At 54.8% G+C, this 21699-nt stretch overlaps 2 protein-coding genes across 4 annotated transcripts; one reads left to right on the forward strand and one right to left on the reverse strand.

Annotated features, from left to right (window-relative positions):
• Positions 1–2196: 2196 nt before the first annotated feature.
• Positions 2197–19352, forward strand: FERMT3 (FERM domain containing kindlin 3). Its single transcript, XM_044259551.1, has 15 exons — positions 2197–2315; positions 2872–3044; positions 5964–6197; positions 6393–6512; positions 6615–6783; positions 7030–7132; positions 16482–16589; positions 16746–16880; positions 16971–17020; positions 17127–17251; positions 17495–17601; positions 17678–17911; positions 18257–18381; positions 18589–18730; positions 18850–19352. The coding sequence occupies exons 2-15, from the start codon at positions 2885–2887 to the stop codon at positions 19027–19029; spliced, it is 1992 nt and encodes a 663-aa protein (XP_044115486.1). The 5' UTR covers positions 2197–2315; positions 2872–2884; the 3' UTR covers positions 19030–19352.
• Positions 19353–19372: 20 nt separating this feature from the next.
• Positions 19373–21653, reverse strand: TRPT1 (tRNA phosphotransferase 1). Of its 3 annotated transcripts, none has more exons than XM_044259555.1 (8): positions 21603–21653; positions 21145–21228; positions 20934–21015; positions 20324–20493; positions 20049–20223; positions 19792–19848; positions 19606–19716; positions 19373–19484 (listed from the first exon to the last, which is right to left on the reverse strand). In XM_044259555.1, the coding sequence occupies exons 2-8, from the start codon at positions 21217–21219 to the stop codon at positions 19393–19395; spliced, it is 762 nt and encodes a 253-aa protein (XP_044115490.1). In that variant the 5' UTR covers positions 21220–21228; positions 21603–21653; the 3' UTR covers positions 19373–19392. The 3 variants fall into 3 exon arrangements, with proteins under 3 accessions (XP_044115490.1, XP_044115491.1, XP_044115492.1); XM_044259556.1 differs by lacking the exon at positions 21603–21653 and adding an exon at positions 21424–21596; XM_044259557.1 differs by having other exon boundaries at positions 19404–19484; positions 19583–19716.
• Positions 21654–21699: the final 46 nt, after the last annotated feature.

A 21699-nucleotide genomic window follows, 5' to 3' on the forward strand; every position in this document is an offset into this window, starting at 1 on the left:
TTTAACCCACTGAGCCACCCAGGCGCCCAAACAGTCTTAGTCTTTTTTTTTTTTTTTTTAAGATTTTTATTTAGTTATTTGACAGAGAAAGATCACAAGTAGGCAGAGAGGCAGGCAGAGGGAGAGGAGGAAGCAGGCTCCCCGCTGAGCAGAGAGCCCGATGCGGGACTCGATCCCAGGACCCTGAGATCATGACCTGAGCCGAAGGCAGAGGCTTTAACCCCCTGAGCCACCCAGGCGCCCCCAGTCTTAGTTTTTAAAGAACTCCCTGCTCCCGAGGCGCCTGGGAGGTTCAGTCAGTGGGTCGTCTGACTCTTGGTTTCAGCTCAAGTCATGATCACAGGGTCCTCGGATCAAGCCCTGGATGGGCTCTGTGCTCAGCGGGGAACCAGTTTGAGGATTCTCTCCCTCTGTGCACACAGGTTCTCTCTCTCAAATAAATAAATCTTTTAAAAAAAAAACCACTGCTCTCATTCTTAGCTCTTTGCTCAGAGGAGGCTCCTCTGCACCTGTCCTCAAATCCCGGTTCGTCCTGCAGCGGCTGCCTCCGCCGAGCAGCCCAAAGTTCAACCCTGGTGAGGTCAAAGTCCTGTACCTGACGTGCTCTGGTGGGGTTACTGTCTGCCCTGGGCCCCTGTCTGTTGGCCCCACTGTCCCCAAAAAAGGTCAGTGATGACGTGGCCAGGGCAGCCAGTGACTGGAAGGGCCTGAGAATGACTGTGAGGCTGTTGAGGACCGGCTCAGGTCCTGGCGGGACCTTGGGCTGCTGCCTGGATGATCACAGCCCTCAAGGAACCACCGAGAGAGGCAGAAGAACATTAACCCTAGTCCAAATCCTCACTTATCCTGTCAACATTGCCCGACAGATGCAGCCCCAGTGTTCAGCTAGAGAATTCTCTGGAACCATCGAAGAGGTCCTAGAGACTGCCCAGTCCGTGGGCTGCAGCTTGTGGTGCCCAGCCAGTGGAGAAGTACCAAAGAAAACACTTCGATAAAGGATTGTTTGACAACCAAAAAAAATGCTTCGCTGCTCAACTGAAAGGTTTTTGATTACACTTGAACATGGTTGCAGCAACGATTTCTACAGCCCTGGACCGGGGTGGGAGTGAGACTTCCTCATTTGCTCCAACAGCACAGCGTTCTGAGCTGGGAAGCTGCTGAGGCCAGCAGCCGCTGCACTTCCTGCCGCATTGACTTTGCATACGCTGGCCTTCCCCTGGGAATCTCCAGCAGGCCCCTTTCTCCCTCTGGGTGGCAAGTGCAGAAAGCCTCATCTCCATGGGCGTTCTGCTGCTCCCTGGTTCTCCTGACACTCTTCTGGCTCTGTTCCCTCGGGCCCCAAACGGATTCTCTCTGGAAGGGCTCCCGTTCCTGCCGGGGGCCAGCAGCGAGCAACAGGCCTCTCTGCTCTACCAAAGCTGACCTCCCAGTGCCGGTGGTGGAACCCTCCAGAGTCACATTTGAGTAGGGACTTGACGGGAGTGACTCTTGGGGTACTCGGGGTGAGCTGGAATGTCACGTGGAGGGGCCGAGGGGAGGTGACAGGTTGGAAGCCTTGAACCCTGGAGGGGTAGGGCAAGAGGTTGTGGATGACCAGGGCCCCATTCCTGTTCAGCTGTTGCCCTGGGCAGCTCGAAGGTCTACATGTTTGGAAATCGAGGCCAGCACGGGGGACAGGAAAGACTTAAGGAAGTTGTTTTCCTCCGGGTCTTCTTTAAGGATCTACTTCTTGGTGATAAGGGACCTACCCGACTGGAACTCGCTTGAACTTCCAGCTTCCTAAATTACCTGGATCCCATGCTTCCCTGGGTGACTTTCCCTCTTGACAGCACAGTGATGTGCTGTGACCCAAAGCCCCGCACCCTCCCACTTTGTGACAGGCTGGATTTGGGAGATGACTTCCTACAGGGGACAATGGGTGTAGAGAACCTGAGTTGGTGACTTTCCTGGCTTGAACCGAGCTGCTTCCCTCCGGAAGAGGGGACACTCGGTGCGGTGGTGGGCCCCTGGCCTGCTCTGCCCTTGCTTCCTGTGCTCCCCAGGAACAAAGGTGGGGCCCCGAACAGGAGTCCTTGGGGCACAGGAGCCCTTGGGGCGTGCTGTCAACTGGCTTCCTGCACCGGGCCAGCCCGCCCTGGGGAGGGGCTGAGCCCGCCCTTGCCCTTACGATAAGGACTGCCCTCCCTCCTCGGGGAAGCCAAGAAAGCAAAGGGGGAAGGAGTCCCTCACTGAGCCGCAGGTGTTCAGGCTGAGGCCGGGAGTGGCTGACACTCCAAGCCAGCCCCACCTGCAGCCCCCAAACCCTTACAGGCAAGGTAAGCTGGGGCGGCGGCTGAAGGCGCAAGGACCCCATTTCCTCACCCCCTGCAGAGCCCTGCTGCTCAGCACGCCTCTGCCCATGCGGCAGCCCAGACTTCTCGGCGCCCCAGAGAGGCCTTGGTTGGCTTGGGATGTCAGGATCCGAGCTTTGGGCCGGGAGCGGGAGTATTTTCTGACTTGGGTCCCCCACCACTTCCAGGCCTCGGCAGCTGCCAGTATCAACTTGGGGGTGACATGTGGGCTGGGGAAGCAGATGGAGGTTGTGCCAGGTTCTGGCAGCAAGCCTGGTGATCTTGAGCGAGCCTCTTCTTACTCGTTCCGGGTCTCAGTCTTCCTGTCTGTAAGATGGGAGTGGGCTGGAAGCGCCGTGCGGCTAAACCACCGGTAACGGCGAGAGGCTCTGAGGCCTGTGTCTCGCGGCTGCCGTGACATCCTGGCCCATGGGTGCGCTCTCTGCTTTCCTGCCTGTCCAGGTCACCAAACGCCACTTCTACTCAAACGTGGGCAGCCTCCGAGGCCCCAGCACCCTGCCTCCTTCCCCACCCTCTGCAGAGCCGCCGCAGCCATGGCGGGGATGAAGACGGCCACCGGGGAGTACATCGACTCGTCCTGGGAGCTGCGGGTGTTTGTGGGAGAGGAGGACCCCGAGGCCGAGTCCGTCACCCTCCGGGTCACGGGAGAGTCGCACATCGGTGGGGTGCTCCTGAAGATCGTGGAGGAGATCAGTGAGTGTCCCATGGCCCCGGCTGCTGACCTCAGCGCCACGGGGCCGCTGTGACTGGGTCCGTGGGCACTTCCGGGCCACCCGACTGTGCTGTGCTCGATAACCCTGCCACAGTGACTCAGGCACCCGCTTAATCATTTGGTTCCAAAAAAGACATTTCCCCAACTTCCCCTCCCTCCCGCAACGTTCCCTCCCTTCTTCCTGCTCCTGCTGGTTCTGCTAAGTCCCCAGGGAGCAGCCGCGGGCTGTTCACCCATGTCAGGGGCAGGAGGGGCCTGGCCCTGGGTGGAGGCAGAGGCTACATTTGAGGTCTCGGGGGAGACCAGGGGACCTGGGGCCGGCTCCCATACCCTCTCCCCGGAGCGGAAGCCCTCCGCAGGCTGGTGACGGGCCTAGCCTGGGTGGGAAGGCCCTGCCCCCACAGGAAGTTACAGCAGGGCGGCCTGTGGTCTCAGGCGTGGAGAAGAGCAGGGCTAATGACACGGGGGGCTTCTCATCCCCTTTCCCTGCCCCGGGGGGGTCAGGGCTGCCCCTTCCTGGGAGGGCAGCAGGCCCACCCGGGTAGGCAGAGCCAGAAGGCAAGCCCACGATCATTCTAGTCCCTGGCTCCTGGGTCCTGGGCCACCTGCGGGAGGCAGGGGCAGACAGGCTTCCTCACGGCTGGCCAACCCGCCACGTGCGGCCTGCGAGCCCGGTGGGCTGGCTTGTGGACGGACAGGTCCCGGGACAACCCAGCCATGAGGCCGAGGTAGTGAAGGGGCTTCCAACAGGCAGGGCCCAAGGAGGCTGTGAAAGCAGAAGTGGGAAACAGAGGGTCCCTCAGGAGCCGGGGCATCAGGCCAAGCTGTAGACAGGCATGGACTGAGCCAGGGCAGAGGGGCTGAAGAGATAGGGCCCCAAGGGGAGATCTGGTTGGCTCTAGGGCAGGGGACACGAGCCATGCACAAGCCTAAATAAGGAGTCAGGCGGGCGGGCTGGCAGAGCTGATCCCCACACCTGCTGCTGGGGTCCCCCCCCACCCCGCGGTAAGTCCCTTCAGCTCCTGTCCCCTGCAGTGAGGACATTGTCCCCGCCCTTTCCAATCCTGCTCATTCCTGAGTGTATCAGATGTCCACGGAGGCCCCATCAGGCCAGACCCCACGCCACGCCAGCCCCAGCCTTCCTGGAGTAAGGCCAGGTGGGTGAGACTGACCGTCCAGCTCCCAAAACGGGGCTGAATGGAGGCCTTGGCACCAGAGGCGAGAGCACAGGGCCTGGAGCCAGAGGGGGTGCACGCAGCCAGGACGGGGAGACTCCCTAGCAGAGTCCCGAGAGGGGCTGCAGCACAGGGGGCAGGGGCAAGCTGTGAAGTTGGAGCGCAGGGCATGTGCTCTGGGCTTTTCTGGGCATGACCAGAAAAGGGGATGGGATGGCTGCCTTTAGGAGTTTAGACTCCTGGAGGCAGAAGCAACCCCTAAGGGTTTTCAGCCACTTACCTCTAGACAGACCCCTCGGCTTAGGGGTGAGCTGGAGGCAGGGAGACAATCCTCCTATGCTGCGCGGTGCGGACAGACCGGAAGGTGGCTTTTGGAAGTGAGACGGGCATCGATGAAATGTGGGAGCTAACAGTGGAAGGGAGATTGCTCGGGCCTGGCGAGGAGGTCGGGTCGCCCTAGCCCCCAGGTGCCCTGCGGAGGGGCCAGCAAGGAGGGAGAAGAACCCCGGACCAGTGTCAGAAAGACCGAGTTTCACGCAGGCTTCAGGGGCTGAAAGTAGGAGTTACCGCATTTCTGTCCCACAGGCAGGCACGTGGCCTGTAAACATTTTTCTGGAGCGAGTGAAGCCAGTGGGTGTGTCCTTTTGCCCCTGGCCTGTGGGTTTCTGGCCCAGGGAAGGGCCTGGTCCTGAGGTATGGTGTGTGGGGATGGAAGCAGGAAGATGAGGCCGTAGAGGCAGGAGCCCTGGGAAGAGGCCTGGGAAGAGTCGGGGAGGAAGGGATTCCCAACCAGAGAAGGACAGGGGCAGCCCGGGAAAGGCACCGAGGAGGACAAGACAAGAACCAAAGGTCAAGAGGAGATGGGGAAGGCGCCACAGGCCAGAACAGTGAGGACAGCGGCTCCAAGGACTCTGCGAGGTGGGACAGATTGAGCCAGAGAATGTCTTGCCATTGGCCGCTCTGGTGACAGGAGGGAGGGGAGCAGGAGTGCGGGTGGAGACAGGGACAGAGCACTGGGTGGGAAGGGCTTTGCACACCCCAGAGGGCTGCCTCCGGCCACCCTTTGTCTTTGTGATCACCACACACCCGCCCGCCTGGACGGAGCCCCGTCATCTGTCACTAGCTGCGGGACAGGGAAAGTTCGAGGTTCAGACTGGATCCTCCCTCCGGGGCATTCACAGGCCTGAAGAGCGCGTCACCCACACCGGGGCAGGCACTTCTGGGCCCACGGGCTTGGGAGGGTGACTCCTCACATCTCACGAACCACAAACCCGAGGCCCAGAGAGCGAGAGGCCTCGGCCAAGGGCACAGAACGTGTAACCCAGGAATGTCCGTGGAGGGCCTGCTGGGCCGGGCACAGTTCCAGGGCCCCAACAGAGCCTCGGTCTCCCAGGTTCCTGGAGCGCCGGCGAGAGGCCCGCCAGCCAGGAGTCACAAGCGCTGCTGTTCCAGGGCAGCTTGATGGGCCGGGGTGCATGAGGCGGAGGCAGGAAGATCGGGACACCTGGATCCTGGGGGCGGGGGGCTCCCTGGGAAAGTGATGTCACAACTCAACCCCACAGAACCAGCAGGGTGAGCTGGCAAAGAGCCATCCTGCCATGACCTCAGTCCCAGACCCCCAGCAACCCAGCCTGGCCCCGTGTTGGCCTGGGCCGGTGCTCAGCTCCCCGGGGGGCCAGGCCCTCCATGGCTAATGGCCCCCCCTTCTTCCCTGCGGCCCCACAGAGCGCAAGCAGGACTGGTCAGACCATGCTATTTGGTGGGAGCAGAAAAGGCAGTGGCTTCTGCAGACGCACTGGACGCTGGACAAGTATGGCATCCTGGCCGATGCCCGCCTCTTCTTCGGGCCCCAGCACCGGCCCATCATCCTGCGGCTACCGAACCGCCGGGCCCTGCGCCTGCGAGCCAGCTTCTCCCAGCCCCTCTTCCAGGCCGTGGCTGCCATCTGCCGCCTCCTCAGTGAGTCCCCTGCTGGTCCCCACTCTTGCGCCCCAGCGAGGGTCCTGCCAGAGTGCAGGTGTTTCTGCCCTCCCAGTCGGGCCATGGTCATGTGGTCCTCGCAGTCCTGTCCCCTGTCACCGCCCCAGAGTGAGTGGGGCAGGGAGGTTCTGGGGCAGGACCCCAGCCCCTGCTAAGGGGCCAGCTCCCCCCTAGGTATCCGGCACCCCGAGGAGCTATCTCTGCTCCGGGCTCCTGTGAAGAAGGAGAAGAAAAAGAAGGACAAGGAGCAGGAAGAGGAGTTGTATGACTTGACCAAGGTCGTCCTGGCTGGGGGTGAGCACAGGCTCAGCAGGTGGGGTGGGGTGGGGGCTGGGCGCTGGCGTCCTGAGGCGGGGCCTGGTGCCGGGGCCTGTCTAACCCTGTCCTGCACTCCAGGCGTGGCACCTGCCTTGTTCCGGGGGATGCCAGCCCACTTCTCGGACAGTGCCCAGACGGAAGCCTGCTACCACATGCTGAGCCGGCCACAGCCGCCACCGGACCCCGCCTTGCTCCAGCGCCTGCCTCGGCCCAGCTCCCTGTTGGACAAGACCCAACTCCACAGCAGGTGTGCTGCCGGCCAGCTCTGTGGCCTGGGGCTCGGTCCCCGTGGGTCTGGGCTCCCCCTGCCAGGGCCCCTGCCTTCCCCTGGATCCTTACCCCAGATCCCTACCTCCAGTTTCCAGGCCTGTCTTATGAGTGTGCTTTCCCTTCACCACAGCCCCCCCACATCCCCCCTTCCCCCACCATGCCCCCCGCCCCGCCCAGCACTGCCTCTGCCGTGGCCCTGACTTCTGCCTGCTCTGTGGCCCAGGTGGCTGGACTCGTCGCGGTGTCTCATGCAGCAGGGGATCACAGCCGGGGACATGCTCTGGCTGCGCTTTAAGTACTACAGCTTCTTCGACCTGGATCCCAAGGTGGGCTGGGCCGGGGCCTAGGGCTGGGGGCTGGTGCAGTGAGACATGAGGACTTAGGGTCTGGGGTCTGGGGTCTGGGAACATGAGGGACTAGCAGGGCATCTGTCCATCCATCCATTGCCTCATCCACACCCCCGTCTGGGCAGTGTAGACAGTGGCAGGTGTCCCTAGGAAGCCTGTGCAGGTGGAGGTGCCTGGCACCTGGACTCAGAGAAGGCTTCCAGGAAGGGGTGATGCTGTGAACTGCAGGTTTGCCCTGCATGCTCTCTGTCCCCTGCTCCCTTCCCTCTTGCTTCTTACTAGGCCACTTGTGACCCCCATGAACTTGGAGGAGTTCCAGATGCCCTGTCCAGACTCCCCCCCACTCTTCCTCCTGTTTCCACAGCCTGGCAAACCCAGAACACCCTCCCCAGCCATCCTTACCCCTTTGCCCGTTATAGCTCCCACGCGTGTGAGCTCAGGGCAGACCTTCTCCCGAGACCCTCAATGGAGCGCTAGACTTGAGTGTCCCGGTGGCTCCGCTCTGTTCACGGGCCTAACAGGCATGTCAGACTTCTGCCTGAACCGGAAGTCGTGATTCCCAGCCTGCCTCACACATCCTCTACCTTTCACAGGTTCTTTGCAAAAGCATTCATGGTTCGTTACTTACACCATTCTGGAGCCTTTCCTTTCCCTCCTACTTCATCTGTCTTTGTGTCCCGTGCCTCCTCCCGTGAATTAACATCCCAAACCACCAGCTCTTCTCTGACTTTTCATCTGTCCGTCTGTCCGGCCAGCCCATGTCATGTGCCTAGAGCAGGCCTCCTAATATACCTTTCTCCTCTCTTGGCCTCCCCAAGCTCCACACCATGTCTGGAATGAACAGACGTGAGGTCAAGTCATTCCTGTGGCTGCCGGTGGCCCCCAGCTGCAGAGCCCGCAGGCCCCTGTCTGATCTGTCCGTTCGGCTCCTTCCCTTTCACCGTCGGCCGCTTCCTCTCCTGGGGACTTTGTTGTTCCCTTCCCCAGCTCTCCTGCCTTACTTTGGTTTGAGTGGTCTTCCTGATTCCATTTTATCTCTTTTATTTTAGTTTATTAGCTATACTTTAAAAAATAGTTTTGGTGGTTGCTAGAAGGGATTTAGTACACAGACTCTGTTACCATCCGGAAATACTCAAGGCTTCTTCCGGAGAAACTTACAAGACACTTGCGTTTCCCTTCCCAGCCTGTACATGCTGGTTCTCACACACTTCAGTTCTGCTGCTGTCAAAGCCCTCAAGACACTGTCATTCCTGCTGCTGTCATTATTCTTACAATGGCTATATTGAGAAATAATTCATATACCATATCTTCTGCCCATTTAAATGGACACCCTGATGGTTTTTAAGACATTCACAGACTTAGGCAACCATCAGCACAGTCCATTTTGAAATATTTTCATCACCCCAAAAAGAAAATCATACCTATCATTTATCCCTCACCCACTGAGCCCCAGACAACTCCTAATCTCCTTTCCATCTCCATAGATTTGCCCATCCTGGACATTTCCTACAAAAGGGATCAGACAATATGTCGCTTTTTGTGGCTGGTTTCTGTTTTCATGTTTTAGCATGGTTCCGTTTCATTCCTTTTTACTGCAAAGTGGAATTTCATTGTAGGGACAGACCACATTTTATTGATCCATTCAGCGATTAATAGACATTTGGCTCACCCCTGCCCCCACCCACCCAACCACAGGTTGGCTATTATGAATAAGGCTCCTATGACTATTCATTCAGATACAAGTTTTGGGGTGGTCCTATCTTTTCATTTCTCTTGGTGTAGACTGAGGAATAGAATTGTCCAATCATTATTGCTACTACTTATGCTTTAACCCTTCAGTCTCTCTTTTTTTTTTTTTTTAATTTTTGGTGGAACTTTTACGATAACTGGAGATTCCCAGGCAATTGTAAGAAATAATACCCAGAAGGCGCCTGGTTGCCTCAGTTGGCAGAGCACGGGACCCTCACCCTTGCCGTTTCCTGTACTCTTTATTCCCCTGTGTAGATCCCCATTTCCAGCTGCTCTCTTTTTCCGTCTGCCTGAGGGACTTTAACATTTCTTGTGGTGCTGTTCTACTGGTGATGATTCATTCAGCTTTTGTATGTCTGAATAAGTCATTATTTCGCCTTTGATTTTAAGACTTTTATTTTTAAAGATTTTATTTGTCGGGCGCCTGGGTGGCTCAGTGGGTTAAGCCGCTGCCTTCGGCTCAGGTCATGATCTCGGGGTCCTGGGATCGAGGCCCGCGTCGGGCTCTCTGCTCAGCAGGGGGCCTGCTTCCTCCTCTCTCTCTGCCTGCTTGTGATCTCTCTCTGTCAAATGAATAAATAAAATCTTTAAAAAAAAAAAAAAGATTTTATTTGTCAGAGAGAGACATGGTAAAGAGGGAATGCAAGCAGGGGGAGTGGGGAGGGAGAAGCAGATTTCCTGCAGAGCAGTGAGCCCAATCCCAGGATGGGCTCCATCCCAGGACCCTAGGATCTTTACCTGAGCCAAGGGCAGATGCTAAATGACTGAGCCACCCAGGCACCCCTGATTTTGAGAGAGATTTTAACTCGGTGTAGAATTCTTGGGTGATGGTTTTGTTTGTTTGTTTCTTTCTTTTTTAAAGATTTTATTTATTTGACAGAGAGAGAGAAATCACAAGTAGGCAGAGAGGCAGGCAGAGAGAGAGAGAGAGGAGGAAGCAGGCTCCCCGCGGAGCAGAGAGCCCGATGTGGGGCTCAATCCCAGGACCCGAGCCGAAGGCAGAGGCTTTAACCCACTGAGCCACCCAGGCACCTCTCTGTTCACTGTTTCTTTTTAGGTGATTTCTCCAGTCTTGTTTTTCTATGCTGCATTTGAGTAGGTCTCTTGCCCTATCTTCAGGTTTACTAATCTTTCTTCTTCCATGTCAAATCTGCCATGGATATCATGCCTATAAGTTTAATTGTGACCTTTTTTTTAGTAGTTTCCATGACTCTCCCTAAAATGCTCCTGTCTCGCTACCTCCTTGAACACCCATGATGCTTTTGTAATAACTCTGCATGTTTTTATCTACTAATTCTACCACTTGTGTCATTTCTAGATCTGTTTCTATAGACTCTCTCCTTGTTATGAGTTGTATTTTTCTGTTATTTTCATGCCTGGCCATATTTTTCCTTTATTTGGGGGGGGTTATTTTATTGTGATTTTTGTTGTTGTTGTTTATTTTTCTTTTGGGGGGGATAAAATTTTATTTATTTATTTGTTTGTTTGCTTATTTGAGAGAGACCATGACCAGGGTAAGGGACAGAAGGAGAAGCAGGCTTTCTACTGAGCAGGGAGCCCGATGCAGGGTTCAATCCCAGGACCCTGGGATCAGGACCTGAGCTGAAGGCAGACGCTTAACTGACTGAGCCACCCAGGCGCCCCTTGTTGTTTTTTCCTTTTTCTTTCTTCTTTTTGTGCCTGGTCATTTTTTACTTAATGCCAGACAGACACTACAAATTTTATGTTCTTGGGTGCTAGATTTGGGGTTTTTTTCTGGTAGTTCTTTAAGTATTTTTAAACCTTGTTTAGGGATGAAGTTAAATCACTTAGAGACTGTTTGATCCTTCCAAGGCTTGCCTTGAATGTTAATGAGGTGGGACAAAAACATCCTCTAATCTAGGGCTAATTTACCTCATTACTGAGGCATTGCCTTCAGAGAATTCTATCTAATGTACCATGCATCATGAGGCTTCTCTAATCTGGCTTTTGGGAATGCGAACTATTGCCACTCTTAGGTGAGTGGCAAGTTTGTTTTAGTTTTGTTTTTGTTTTTCATCAGCCTTGTGTAGTTTCCTTACAGACATACACTGATCAGTGCTTAAAGACTCAAGAGGAGCCCCCTGCTGATTCCAGAGCCTTCTTTCTGTGCAGCTCTCTCCTCCACAGAACTCTGTCCTATGAATTCTAGCTGCCTTGGACTCACCAAATGCTCAACAACATTTCTTCAACTTGGGGAATATGCTGGGCTGTATTTGGGGTCCCCCTCTTTGTGCAGCTCTCTCTAGGCAATGGGCTGGGCCAATCAGGATACACCATGTTTGTTTCCCTTCTGTCAGGGATCACTGTTCTGTATGGTCTCTTGTCCAATATCTACAATCCACTGGGTCATTGTTGCTCTCTTTTGGAGGTCTCTCTTGTAAGATACTTTCCATGTGGCTATGGCTTCTCGGGGTCTTCACAGTGATGAAGTGGGAAGTTCCATTGCCAAGACCCTCCAACATTGTAGCCCAACCACAATACTCTTTTCAAACTGGTGGGTTGCTTTATTTTTTTTAAGATTTTATTTATTTATTTGACAGAGAGAGGGGGATCACAAGTAGGCAGAGAGGCAGGTAGAGAGAGAGGGGTAAGCAGACTCCCCCCCAAGCAGAGAGCCCCATGCTGGACTTGATCCCAGGACCCTGAGATCGTGACTGGAGCTGAAGGCAGAGGCTTAACCCACTGAGCCATCCAGGCGCCGTGGTGGATGGCTTTAGGATATCAGGCAGTGTTATCTTTGTCATGGAACCATCGAAGCTGGCACTCTAGACCCACAGCACAACTGTTGTCCTTGGACTACTCTTCCCTATTTCCTGAGCACCCCTCTGTTGGACTCCTTGGTTCCTGACTCTCATGTGTTCCTCTGTTGACTAACGCCTTCATTTGGATGAAACATTTATTTTAATAGCTTCCTGTAAAATGGTAAATGATTTGAAATCCTGCATGTCTGAAAAGGCCCCTGTTCTACCCTCACTCACATGATAGTTTGGCTAGGTACAGAATTCTAGGTTGGAGATATTTCCCTGCTAAATCTGAAGCCACCTTCCCATGGTGCTCTGGGTCCTGGTGGTTCTACTGAGGAATCTAATGCCATTTTGTTTTCAATCCTTCCATGTGAGACCCTTTTATTTTTTTCTTGGAGAGGGAGGGGAGATACCAGAAGCTTTTAGTGTTCTTCTTATCTCCTGATGCCTTAAAATCTCTTGATAATATGTCCTAGTATGAATCGGTCTTCCTTGATTGGTGTGCACACTTGCTGAGCCCTTCAGATGAGGAACTTGAGTCTTTCAGTTCTGGAGAAATGCCTTAAACAATCTTTTAAATCATTTCCTCCCACCACTTTTCTGTTCCTTTCTTCTGGAACTCCGTAGATATTAGACCCCCTAGATTGCTTCTTCAAAGAAAAAAACATAGACATTTATCTTGTCTTTCTCATGTCTTTTTTTTTTTAAGATTTTTTAAAATATTAAGTAATCTCTATACCCAGTGTGGAGCTCAAACCCACAATCCCAAGAACAAGAGTCCCATGCTCTACTGACTGAGCCATCCAGGTGCCCCTTGTCTTTCTCATTATTAAGATTGTTGTCTTTTGTTTTACTTTCTGGAGAGGGCTTTGACTTATCTTTTTTTTTTTTTTTAAGATTTTATTTATTTATTTGACAGAGAGGGAGAGAGGGAACACAAGCAGGGGGAGTGGGAGGGGGAGAAGCAGGCTTCCTGCCAATTAGGGAGCCTGATGCAGGGCTCGATCCCAGGACCCCGGGACCTGAGCCAAAGGCAGACATTTAACAACTGAGCCACCCAGGCGCCCTGACTAATCTTTCAAATGATCTATTGAATTTTTAATTTCTGCAACTGTATTTTTTTCATGTTCTAAGAGCTCTTGTTTTCAGAGTATTCCTTTGTAAGGTTTTTTGTTTGTTAGTGTAACATACATTTAGAAAAATGTATAAATGTATCCAATATTTCAAGCAGCAGGATGTCACCTCCCCCCAGAAGCCCCTTTCATACCCCTTCTGGTCAGTATCTCCCTGGGAGGAAGCACTAATGTTAATTCTAACACCATAGATCTTTGAGCCTGTGTTTGAAATCTACATATGTGAAATCACACAGTCTGTACTCTCTTGCGTCTGGCCTTTTTCACTCGGCATTATGCTCATATGATTCATGCACAGTGCATACTGTTGTAGCTTATTCCTTCTCATTGGTGTGTGACATTCCCTTATGTCAATATACCATAATTAATTTTCCATTCTACTGATGGGCATTGCACAGTTTCCAGATTGGGACTGTTATGAATAAAGATGCTATATGAACATTCCAGTAATGTCTTTGGTGAATATATGTACACATTTCTGTAGCATATGTGCCCAGAGGTGGAATTGCTAGATTAAGGGGCAGCTTTGGTTTAACTGTAGCAGACAGCTGTTAAGCAGCTTTCCAAAGTGGTTGTACCAGGTTGTAGCCCCCATCAGCAGGATCCAAAAAGTTTGCTTTTTCCACGATTTCACTGGTGTGGCACTGGTGTTTCCATGGTAGACATTCTGGTAGGTGTGTAATTGTGTCTTATATGGTTTTTTCTTTGTTTGTTTGTTTAACAGCTTTACTTAGATATAACTTGTCTACCATAAAAATCACTCATCATAAGCATTCAGTTTGATTATATTCGGTAAATTTATACACTGGGTAGCCATCACCGCAATCAAGTTTTAGAACATTTCATCACCCCCAGAAGGTTCTCTACTGCCCATTTGCAATCATTCCTCCTCCCACACCTCACCCCAGACATCACTGACGTGCTTTCCATGTGGCTTTCACAGTTCCCTGATGACTAATCAAGTTAAGCCCTTTCTCATTGGGCTACTAGCCATTTGGAGATTCTCTTTGGTGACATTTTTGCTCAACTTCTTTGCCAATTTTTAATATTGAGTCGCTTGCCTTTCATACTGCTTCGTAGGAGTTCTTTATATATTCTATATATGGGTAGTACTTTGTCGGATAAATATGTGATTATAGTTCCCACCCTGTACTTTGCCTTTTCATTCTCTTGATGGTTTTTTTTTTAAAGATTTTATTTATTTATTTGACAGAGAGAAATCACAAGTAGGCAGAGAGGCAGGCAGAGAGAGAGAGAGAGGGAAGCAGGCTCCCTGCTGAGCAGAGAGCCCGATGCGGGGCTCGATCCCAGGACTCTGAGATCATGACCTGAGCCGAAGGCAGCGGCTTAACCCACTGAGCCACCCAGGCGCCCCACTTGATGGTTTATTTTGATAAAAAGAAATTCCTAATTGTAATACAATCTGTCTTCTATTTTTAAATATTTTTTTTCTTTTTTGATGAATATCTTTTGGGTCCTGTTTAAAAACAAATCTTTTTTGTTCCAAGGTCACAAATATGTAGACCTACTTTTCTCTAAAAGCTTTGTTGTTTTAACTTTCATGTTTAGATCTGCAATCCAGCTGGAGCTGATATTTTTATGTGGTGTGAGGTAGGGGAACAAAACAATTAAAAAAAAAATACGGATATCCAATAGACCCAGTATCATTTATTGAAAACGGAATCCTTTCCCAGTGACTGCAGGGTCACCTTTGTTGTAGGTCAGGTGAACGTAAGAGTGGGTCCCTGACTCTCTGGTTCCCTTCATCAATTTGTCTCTCTTTATCAATGCCACGCAACCTAAAATTCTATATCTTTATAATTATGTTCTTTTTTTTTTTTTTTTAACACAGCATCACGTTTTTGTGCTCTGAGTACAGCATTTCGTCTCTCTAAGGATTCTGCCTGATTGAAATTTTCTTCCTCTCCCTACTGTCTTGGTTCCCTCCAAGCTCTTGTCTCTGTAGTTGCTGCCATAGCTGTCCTTACCCTGGGGTGATCCCTGCCTGCCCTTTCATAATGAGAGGCAGAGCTGTAGGAACCCATAGAAGCCCCCCCAGTGGATGAAAAGGGCTTAGTACTTTGGGGGCTCCCTGGGGGTGCTGGGGTAGGCCTATCATCACCACTCGTTGGGGGAGTTTTCTCTTTGGCTCATCAGTTTCTCAGCAGTGAACTCTCTGATCTCCTGACTGGGAATAGAAGGCTCATTGTCAAGGTCTTGGTTACCAAGTAGGGAAGGGCTGGGGATATCCCACCTTTCAGGATGTCAACCTTTCTCTTGGTATATCTGTTTGTTTGTTTGTTTGTTTAATGCATTACTTTTATTTTTTAAAAGATTTTATTTATTTATTTTTTTATTTATTTGACAGAGAGATTTTTAAAAAATATTTTATTTATTTATTTGACACACAGAGATCACAAGTAGGCAGAGAAGCAGGCAGAGAGAGACAGAGGAAGCAGGTTCCCTGCAGAGCCGGATGCAGGGCTTGATCCCAGGACCCTGGGATCATGACCTGAGCCGGAGGCAGAGGCTTCAACCCACTGAGCCACCCAGGCACCCTGGCATCTGTTTTAAGCACAGCAGCCCCTCACCCAGGCAGGTCTAGAGAACCAAATGTAGGAGTGCCTCTGGCTCACCATCTCCAGAGAGTAAATCTCTGGCTTCTGCCATGCCTGGCTGTCACTTGGCTGTAAGGAGTGGGGGACACTGGAGGGGGGGGGGGACACCTGCTCCTTTTATACACCTTCTAGAATCATTTCAGCCTGCCCTCATCCCTCAGCCAGAGGAGCCCTGTCCGGAGCCTGCCAATGGCTACCACGCACACTGGATGCCTTTGTCCATGTCCGTGTTCTTCTTGCTGTTTGTTTCCTGCCTATTTTCAAAACTCATTCATGCCTTTTCTACAGAACAAAAGAGGAGAGAGACCAAGAGATCCCATCTCTCTCCCGCTGTAATTCAGTTCCCATTCATGTTTCTGCTTTCCCTTTGCCAAAACGTTGTCAGCCGGTCGTTCAGCTCTTTTCTTTGTCCTTTTGGATTTACTCTTTTTATGCCTTTGCATAAACCGGTGGTGGTTGGTTTCAAGGGGAGCATAGGCGTGGCCATCTGTGGGTAACTGGGATCCCCCTTTGAGCTTTGTACTCCCTGTTCCTTCTTTCTGGAATGTTCTTCCTATCACTCTCCCATTAAGTGGCCCATTGCCATCCTCAGGTCTCAGGGCAGTCTGTCACCTCCTCAAAGAAGACTTCCTAGAATGCTTCTTCATGTGGAGTAGTTCCCTGTACCCCAATTCCATTCTCTCTCATCGCCGTCCTCCTTGGGGTTGTCCTTGCCTGAGAGCATGAGTGAATGGCCCCATGGAAGCTATTTCCTTTATTGCTCTTATCACAATCTTGAATCATCTCACTTACAGGTTGATTGGTTTATTCAGTCCCCCTCTGCCCCCACAGGCACACAGTAAACACACAGTCAACTGTGCAAGAAGTCTTACGGGAAAAAGGTATCACTTGCCTGGTCAGGCCCTAAGGCTGGCATTGGGGTCCGCTGCCCACGTGGGCCCACGAGCTGAGTGTGCCACTGTGCAAAGGCGGGGCTGGTAGCTGAGGCTCACAGGGTCCAGGTACACAGCGATCAGGGCAGTTGGATCCCAACCGAACCCAGCCTCCCCCACCCCCGCTGCAGACAGATCCGGTGCGGCTGACCCAGCTGTACGAGCAGGCTCGGTGGGACATGCTGCTGGAGGAGACTGACTGCACTGAGGAGGAGATGATGGTGTTCGCAGCCCTGCAGGTGTCCGGTGGGCTGGGGGACCCGGGGCGGGGTTGGGTGCTAGCCGGGCCCAGGGCAGGGAGGGTCTTCCGAGGTGGCGGACCCATCTCTGGGAAGCCCCACTTGGGGCACTGTGGGCCGCCCACTCAGCCCTCCCTGGCTGCGTGCCCCTCCCAGTACCACATCAACAAGCTGTCCCAGAGCGGGGAGGTGGGCGAACCAACTGGCACAGACCCGGGGCTAGACGACCTGGACGCGGCCCTGAACAACCTGGAGGTGAAGCTGGAGGGGTCAGCAGCCACGGATGTGCTGGTGAGGAGGGGCTCTGGTCAGGGCTTGGGTTTGGGGTCAGGGTCAAGGGCAAGGACCTGATGATCCCCCTCTGACTCTTCGTCTCCGCAGGACAACCTTACCACCATCCCCGAACTCAAGGATTATCTCCGGATCTTCCGGTGAGTTTGGGCCCAAAGTCGGCAGCCCTGCTGGAGGGGCCCAGGGTGGAGAGAGAGCCCAGGAGGGAGGGAGGCAGCCGTCACCAGCCTCCTGCCTCACCCTCAGGCCCCGGAAGCTGACCCTAAAGGGGTACCGCCAGCACTGGGTCGTGTTCAAGGAGACCACCCTGTCCTACTACAAGAGCCAGGATGAGGCCCCGGGGGACCCCATCCAGCAGCTCAATCTCAAGGGTGAGTGAGGATGGCCTGGCCAGGACGGGGACAAGGGCAGGAGCTGGCTTAGGGGCCACATGGCCCACCTGTGGGCTGGGGACTTGAAAGTTCTCACCTCAGTTTCCCCCTGGGGGTGGGAGAAGACACCGTCCGCCCTCACGTGTTCTGCTGGGCTGGTGTTCGCCTGGGGACCTCTCAGGCAGGGCTCCCCACTGCCCCCACCCCGGCCAGCCTCCCACCTGCCCCTTTATCTCCCTCTAGGCTGCGAGGTGGTCCCTGATGTCAACGTCTCAGGCCAGAAGTTCTGCATCAAACTCCTCGTCCCCTCCCCTGAGGGCATGAGTGAGATCTACCTGCGGTGCCAGGATGTACGTCCGGGCCGGGCTGAGGCCGGTGCGGGGAGGGCGCCGGGGGCCGAACCACAGCCTGTTCCTCGCACCGCAGGAGAAGCAGTACGCCCACTGGATGGCCGGCTGCCGACTGGCGTCCAAGGGCCGCACCATGGCGGACAGCAGCTACCCCAGCGAAGTACAGGCCATCCTGGCCTTCCTCAGCCTGCAGCGGACGGGCGGCGGGGGCTCGGGCGGCCACCCGCAGGGCCCTGACGCCGCTGCCGAGGGCCTCAACCCCTACGGCCTTGTCGCCCCCCGCTTCCAGCGAAAGTTCAAGGCCAAGCAGGTGCCAGCCAGAGGAAGTGGGTGGTGGGAATGACCACAGCAATTCCCTGGCCACCTGTGGCCCCTGAGTCCTCTCAGAGCCTTCCTTTGAAAAGGCCCGTGCTTACTCATTCTTTCCCCTACCCGTGTCCTTGACATTGAACAGGCCGGTCCCCACCCTCTGGGATGGGTCGCGGTGCAGCTGCCCACATCCACCCCAGGGCCTGGCTCAGCTCCTATCTGCTGAGCTCTGAGAGGGTGCTCAGTGGCCCCACCCCTGCTCCGGGCTCAGCATCTAGTCTCTCCAGTGGGAACATGCAGGGGGTCTCAGGGACGTTGATGGCCACTCACTGGTGTGGTCCCGCAGCTCACCCCACGGATCCTGGAAGCCCACCAGAACGTGGCGCAGCTTTCAATGTCCGAGGCCCAGCTGCGTTTCATCCAGGCCTGGCAGTCCCTGCCCGACTTCGGCATCTCCTACATCGTGGTCAGGTATGGGCCCCGCCCCTGCCCGCCGCCTTTCCTGGCTGCCTGCTGTGGCACCCCGAAGCCTCCCTTCCTGCCCTCTGTGGGTGCTGTGTGGGCGCCCCTGTCATCCTGTGCCCCTGCAGCAAATGCCAGAGTGAGAGATCAGGCCAGGAGGGTGGGAGCCCCAGCTCGCCGCTCTGGCTCACACTCTCTCCCACCCCCGGAGACTAGGTTCAAGGGCAGCAGGAAGGATGAGATCCTGGGCATCGCCAACAACAGACTGATCCGCATTGACTTGGCTGTGGGTGACGTCGTCAAGACCTGGCGCTTCAGCAACATGCGCCAGTGGAATGTTAACTGGGACATCCGGCAGGTGGGCCAGGGGTGGGGCGAGGGGGGCTCCAGGGGCAGGGGCAGGCCCAGCCAGGGCAGGACAGGGGGGCTGCTCTCCTCCCCCTCCCCCACCAGCCCATCCGTCTGCCCACTCTGCAGGTGGCCATCGAGTTTGATGAGCACATCAATGTGGCCTTCAGCTGCGTATCAGCCAGCTGCCGAATCGTGCACGAATACATCGGGGGCTACATTTTCCTGTCCACGCGGGAACGGGCCCGCGGGGAAGAGCTGGACGAGGACCTCTTCTTACAGCTCACAGGAGGCCATGAGGCCTTCTGAGGTCTGTCTTATCGCCCCCACTTTGCTCACTACCTGCTCTGGCCACGCCTAAGCCCACACCCTCTCCAGACATGCCCCAAGCTGGGCACATTCACCTGCTGTCACTGGCTTCGCGCAGACAGGGACCTAACCGGGCCAGACTCTGCCATCCCCCAGGCTAAGAAGGGTGGGTTATGAGCTCATACAATGCCCACCTTTCCCTTGTCCGAGTGGCCGGGACCAGCACCGCCGACCCAGCTGGGCTCTCCGAACACATGAGGAAGACTGGCTATAGCTAAAGGGTGATGATAATTCATGGTTTCAAACAGGAGCTTTTTTTTTTTTTTTTTTTAATCTTTTTACATTTTTTAAAAAATAAATATTTTATTGTTGGGTCATCCTGCTTCCTCTGGAGCTGTGCTTGGGGCCACTCTGACACTCTGTCTCTTCATTACCAGCCAAGGAAAGGGACTTTCCTGAGAGAGAAACAAGATCTTAGGGAAAGGGAGACCGAAGTCAGCCTGGGCGGGGAGCTGAGAGGGAGGAGAGGGCAGAGGGCACAGGCTCCATGGACAGGAGAATGGTGGCGGTTCTCACGGGTAGGGCGAAGCTGCAGGGCCTCCTTGAAGTACTTGGGAAGCAGGAAGCCATCAGCATTCCCCGGGGTGAGGATCACTCCATTGGCAGAGCGGAAAAAGGGGATTCCATCTGCAGACAAAGCCAGAGGTGTGACTTCTGCCCTATCTGAAAGCCCTGGGAAGTCCCTGCTGTGTCCAGGCTCACCTGCCAAGGCCCGGGGCCCGTCAATGAACACGGCCACTTCACAATTTGGCCGCATGCCTGTAGAGACAATTGGAGCTGGGGCCTGAAGCATTGGGGGGCTAGTCATCAAACCTGGGCAGGCTCAGTGCGGGGAGGTCCTGGGATCAGGGGCAGGGATGGGGCTACCGCAGCATGCAGAGCACGGAGTGGCCTTGGACAAGAGAAGCTATGATCCTTGGAGAGGGAGCCGGTAAAGACAGCTGGGGAGGGCTACTGACCACTGATGACACCAGGGTCTCCAGGCAGTCCTGGAGCCAGGTGGATATGTGTCCTTCCCCGGCAGGATAGGCCCTTGAGCAGGATGGATGGCCAGTGCTGCCAGAATGTGCCATGGATGAGCCTCAGGGGCAGGGCCTGTGGGGTCTCCAGGGGCATCAGCTCCAACTCTGGTACCTGGGATGGATGGGGGAATGGACGGCAGTGAGCCCCCCCACACACACACACACGGGCAGGGGTCCTACCTGGCTCTCCCACTGGTCCCCTTAGCGCCCACCTGCAGGGAGTGACCCTGATTGGCCCGGATGAGAGGGCCTGTGCCGGGGTCCCCTGGCTGCAGGGCAAACCGCTGCTTCTCGTTGGTGTCCACGACTCGCTGCACATCTTCAGCCGAGAAGCCATGGAACTGGGGCAGCTGCAGCAGGGTACCCAGGGGCACGAAGCCATCTGTGGGCAGGCAGGGAGCTTGGGAGCTGAACTAGTCCTGGCCTGGGCCAGAGTTAAGAGCGGGAGCCAGAGGAAACCAGAATAGGGCCTGGGCTCGGGGCGGTGTGGTGGGGGGCAGGTGGGGGTTTTATCTATGACAGTCTCCCCTTTCTGGGCCTCCGTTTCCTCAACTTCCATAGGAATAGGACGTGCCTTCGGGAGGGTCACAAAGATAGGGTACCCCTGTTTTAGCACAGTACCCTGACCAGAATGGATGCTCAGTAAACACCAGTTCCCTCAACAGGCAGGCTCCTGGGCTCTGGGCCTCGGTGCTCCCTGTACATGGAGGAGATGGGCCCTCTGTGCCGTCCCCACAGGGCCACGGGGTAGGGCAGTCACAGATAAGCTCACACTGCTCCCTCACTTCCAACCACTCACCTCAGTCCCCAAGACTCACTTACCAGCCCTCATGGGAAGCCCCAGCTTCAGGGCCCCGTGTCGCAGCACGTAGGAGAGAGCCTTGGACAGCTGCACATCTTGGTCCTGTAAGAGCCAAAAGGTGGCCCCAGCTCCACTCCCACCCAGCCAGCATGTTCCGGGGAGCCAGGGCACCAAGTCCTCCTCCTTTACCCTCCCACCAAGAAAGTGGGGGTGAGGGTGGCGTGGGCGCACCTGTCCCCGGGGTCTGTGAGCCCTTCTACCCCTGGATCCTGTGGTTTCGTGCCTCCTTCCTCCAGGGGAGTTCATGGCAAAGTCCTGCGAGGAACAGTGATAATATGGGGACTGTTAAGGACCCTCTCATGTCCCTGTCCTGCCCAGCAAGTCACAGAGCCTCAGGATGTAAGACCTGGGAGGGGGATATTCTGCTCATTAAATTCACTTCCCACCCCAAACTTCCTGGTGCAGATAGGGAAACTGAGGCCAGCAAGCAAGATTTGCCCAAGGTCACACCGTGCCCGCCACGGATCCCGAGTAAGCCGAGCCCCCCGCCCTCCAGGCTCGCGGGCTGCCCCTTAAAGTGGGCCTCAGGAGGCGGCCCGGCGTCCAGGCTAACGGGGCAGAAGCGTCAGGGCCGGCGAAGGCAGACAGAATTAGCGGGTGGGAACAGACACAAGCCGGCTCGGCCTCACCAACTCAGAGGCATCGCAGCGACCCCGCCGGCCTAGGCGCAGCAACCCGCCAATGAGAAGCGGGGGAGGAAGGGGAAGGGCACTTCCGCTTCGGGAA

Source organism: Neovison vison, chromosome 7, assembly GCF_020171115.1.
Source record: "Neovison vison isolate M4711 chromosome 7, ASM_NN_V1, whole genome shotgun sequence".
Lineage (NCBI taxonomy): Eukaryota > Metazoa > Chordata > Mammalia > Carnivora > Mustelidae > Neogale > Neogale vison.

Excerpts from the sequence above, each read along its gene's own strand:
- TRPT1 (XM_044259557.1), bottom strand. The coding sequence starts at position 21,219 with ATGAACTCCCCTGGAGGAAGGAGGCACGAAACCACAGGATCCAGGGGT. Across the intron at positions 20,494-20,933 it reads GGGGCTTCCCATGAGGGCTG|ATGGCTTCGTGCCCCTGGGT; the intron begins GTAAGTGAGTCT and ends GCCTGCCCACAG. Across the intron at positions 19,485-19,582 it reads AGAACCGCCACCATTCTCCT|GAAAGTCCCTTTCCTTGGCT; the intron begins GTCCATGGAGCC and ends TTTCTCTCTCAG.
- FERMT3 (XM_044259551.1), top strand. The coding sequence starts at position 2,885 with ATGGCGGGGATGAAGACGGCCACCGGGGAGTACATCGACTCGTCCTGG. Across the intron at positions 18,382-18,588 it reads ATCTCCTACATCGTGGTCAG|GTTCAAGGGCAGCAGGAAGG; the intron begins GTATGGGCCCCG and ends CCCGGAGACTAG. Across the intron at positions 18,731-18,849 it reads TTAACTGGGACATCCGGCAG|GTGGCCATCGAGTTTGATGA; the intron begins GTGGGCCAGGGG and ends CCCACTCTGCAG.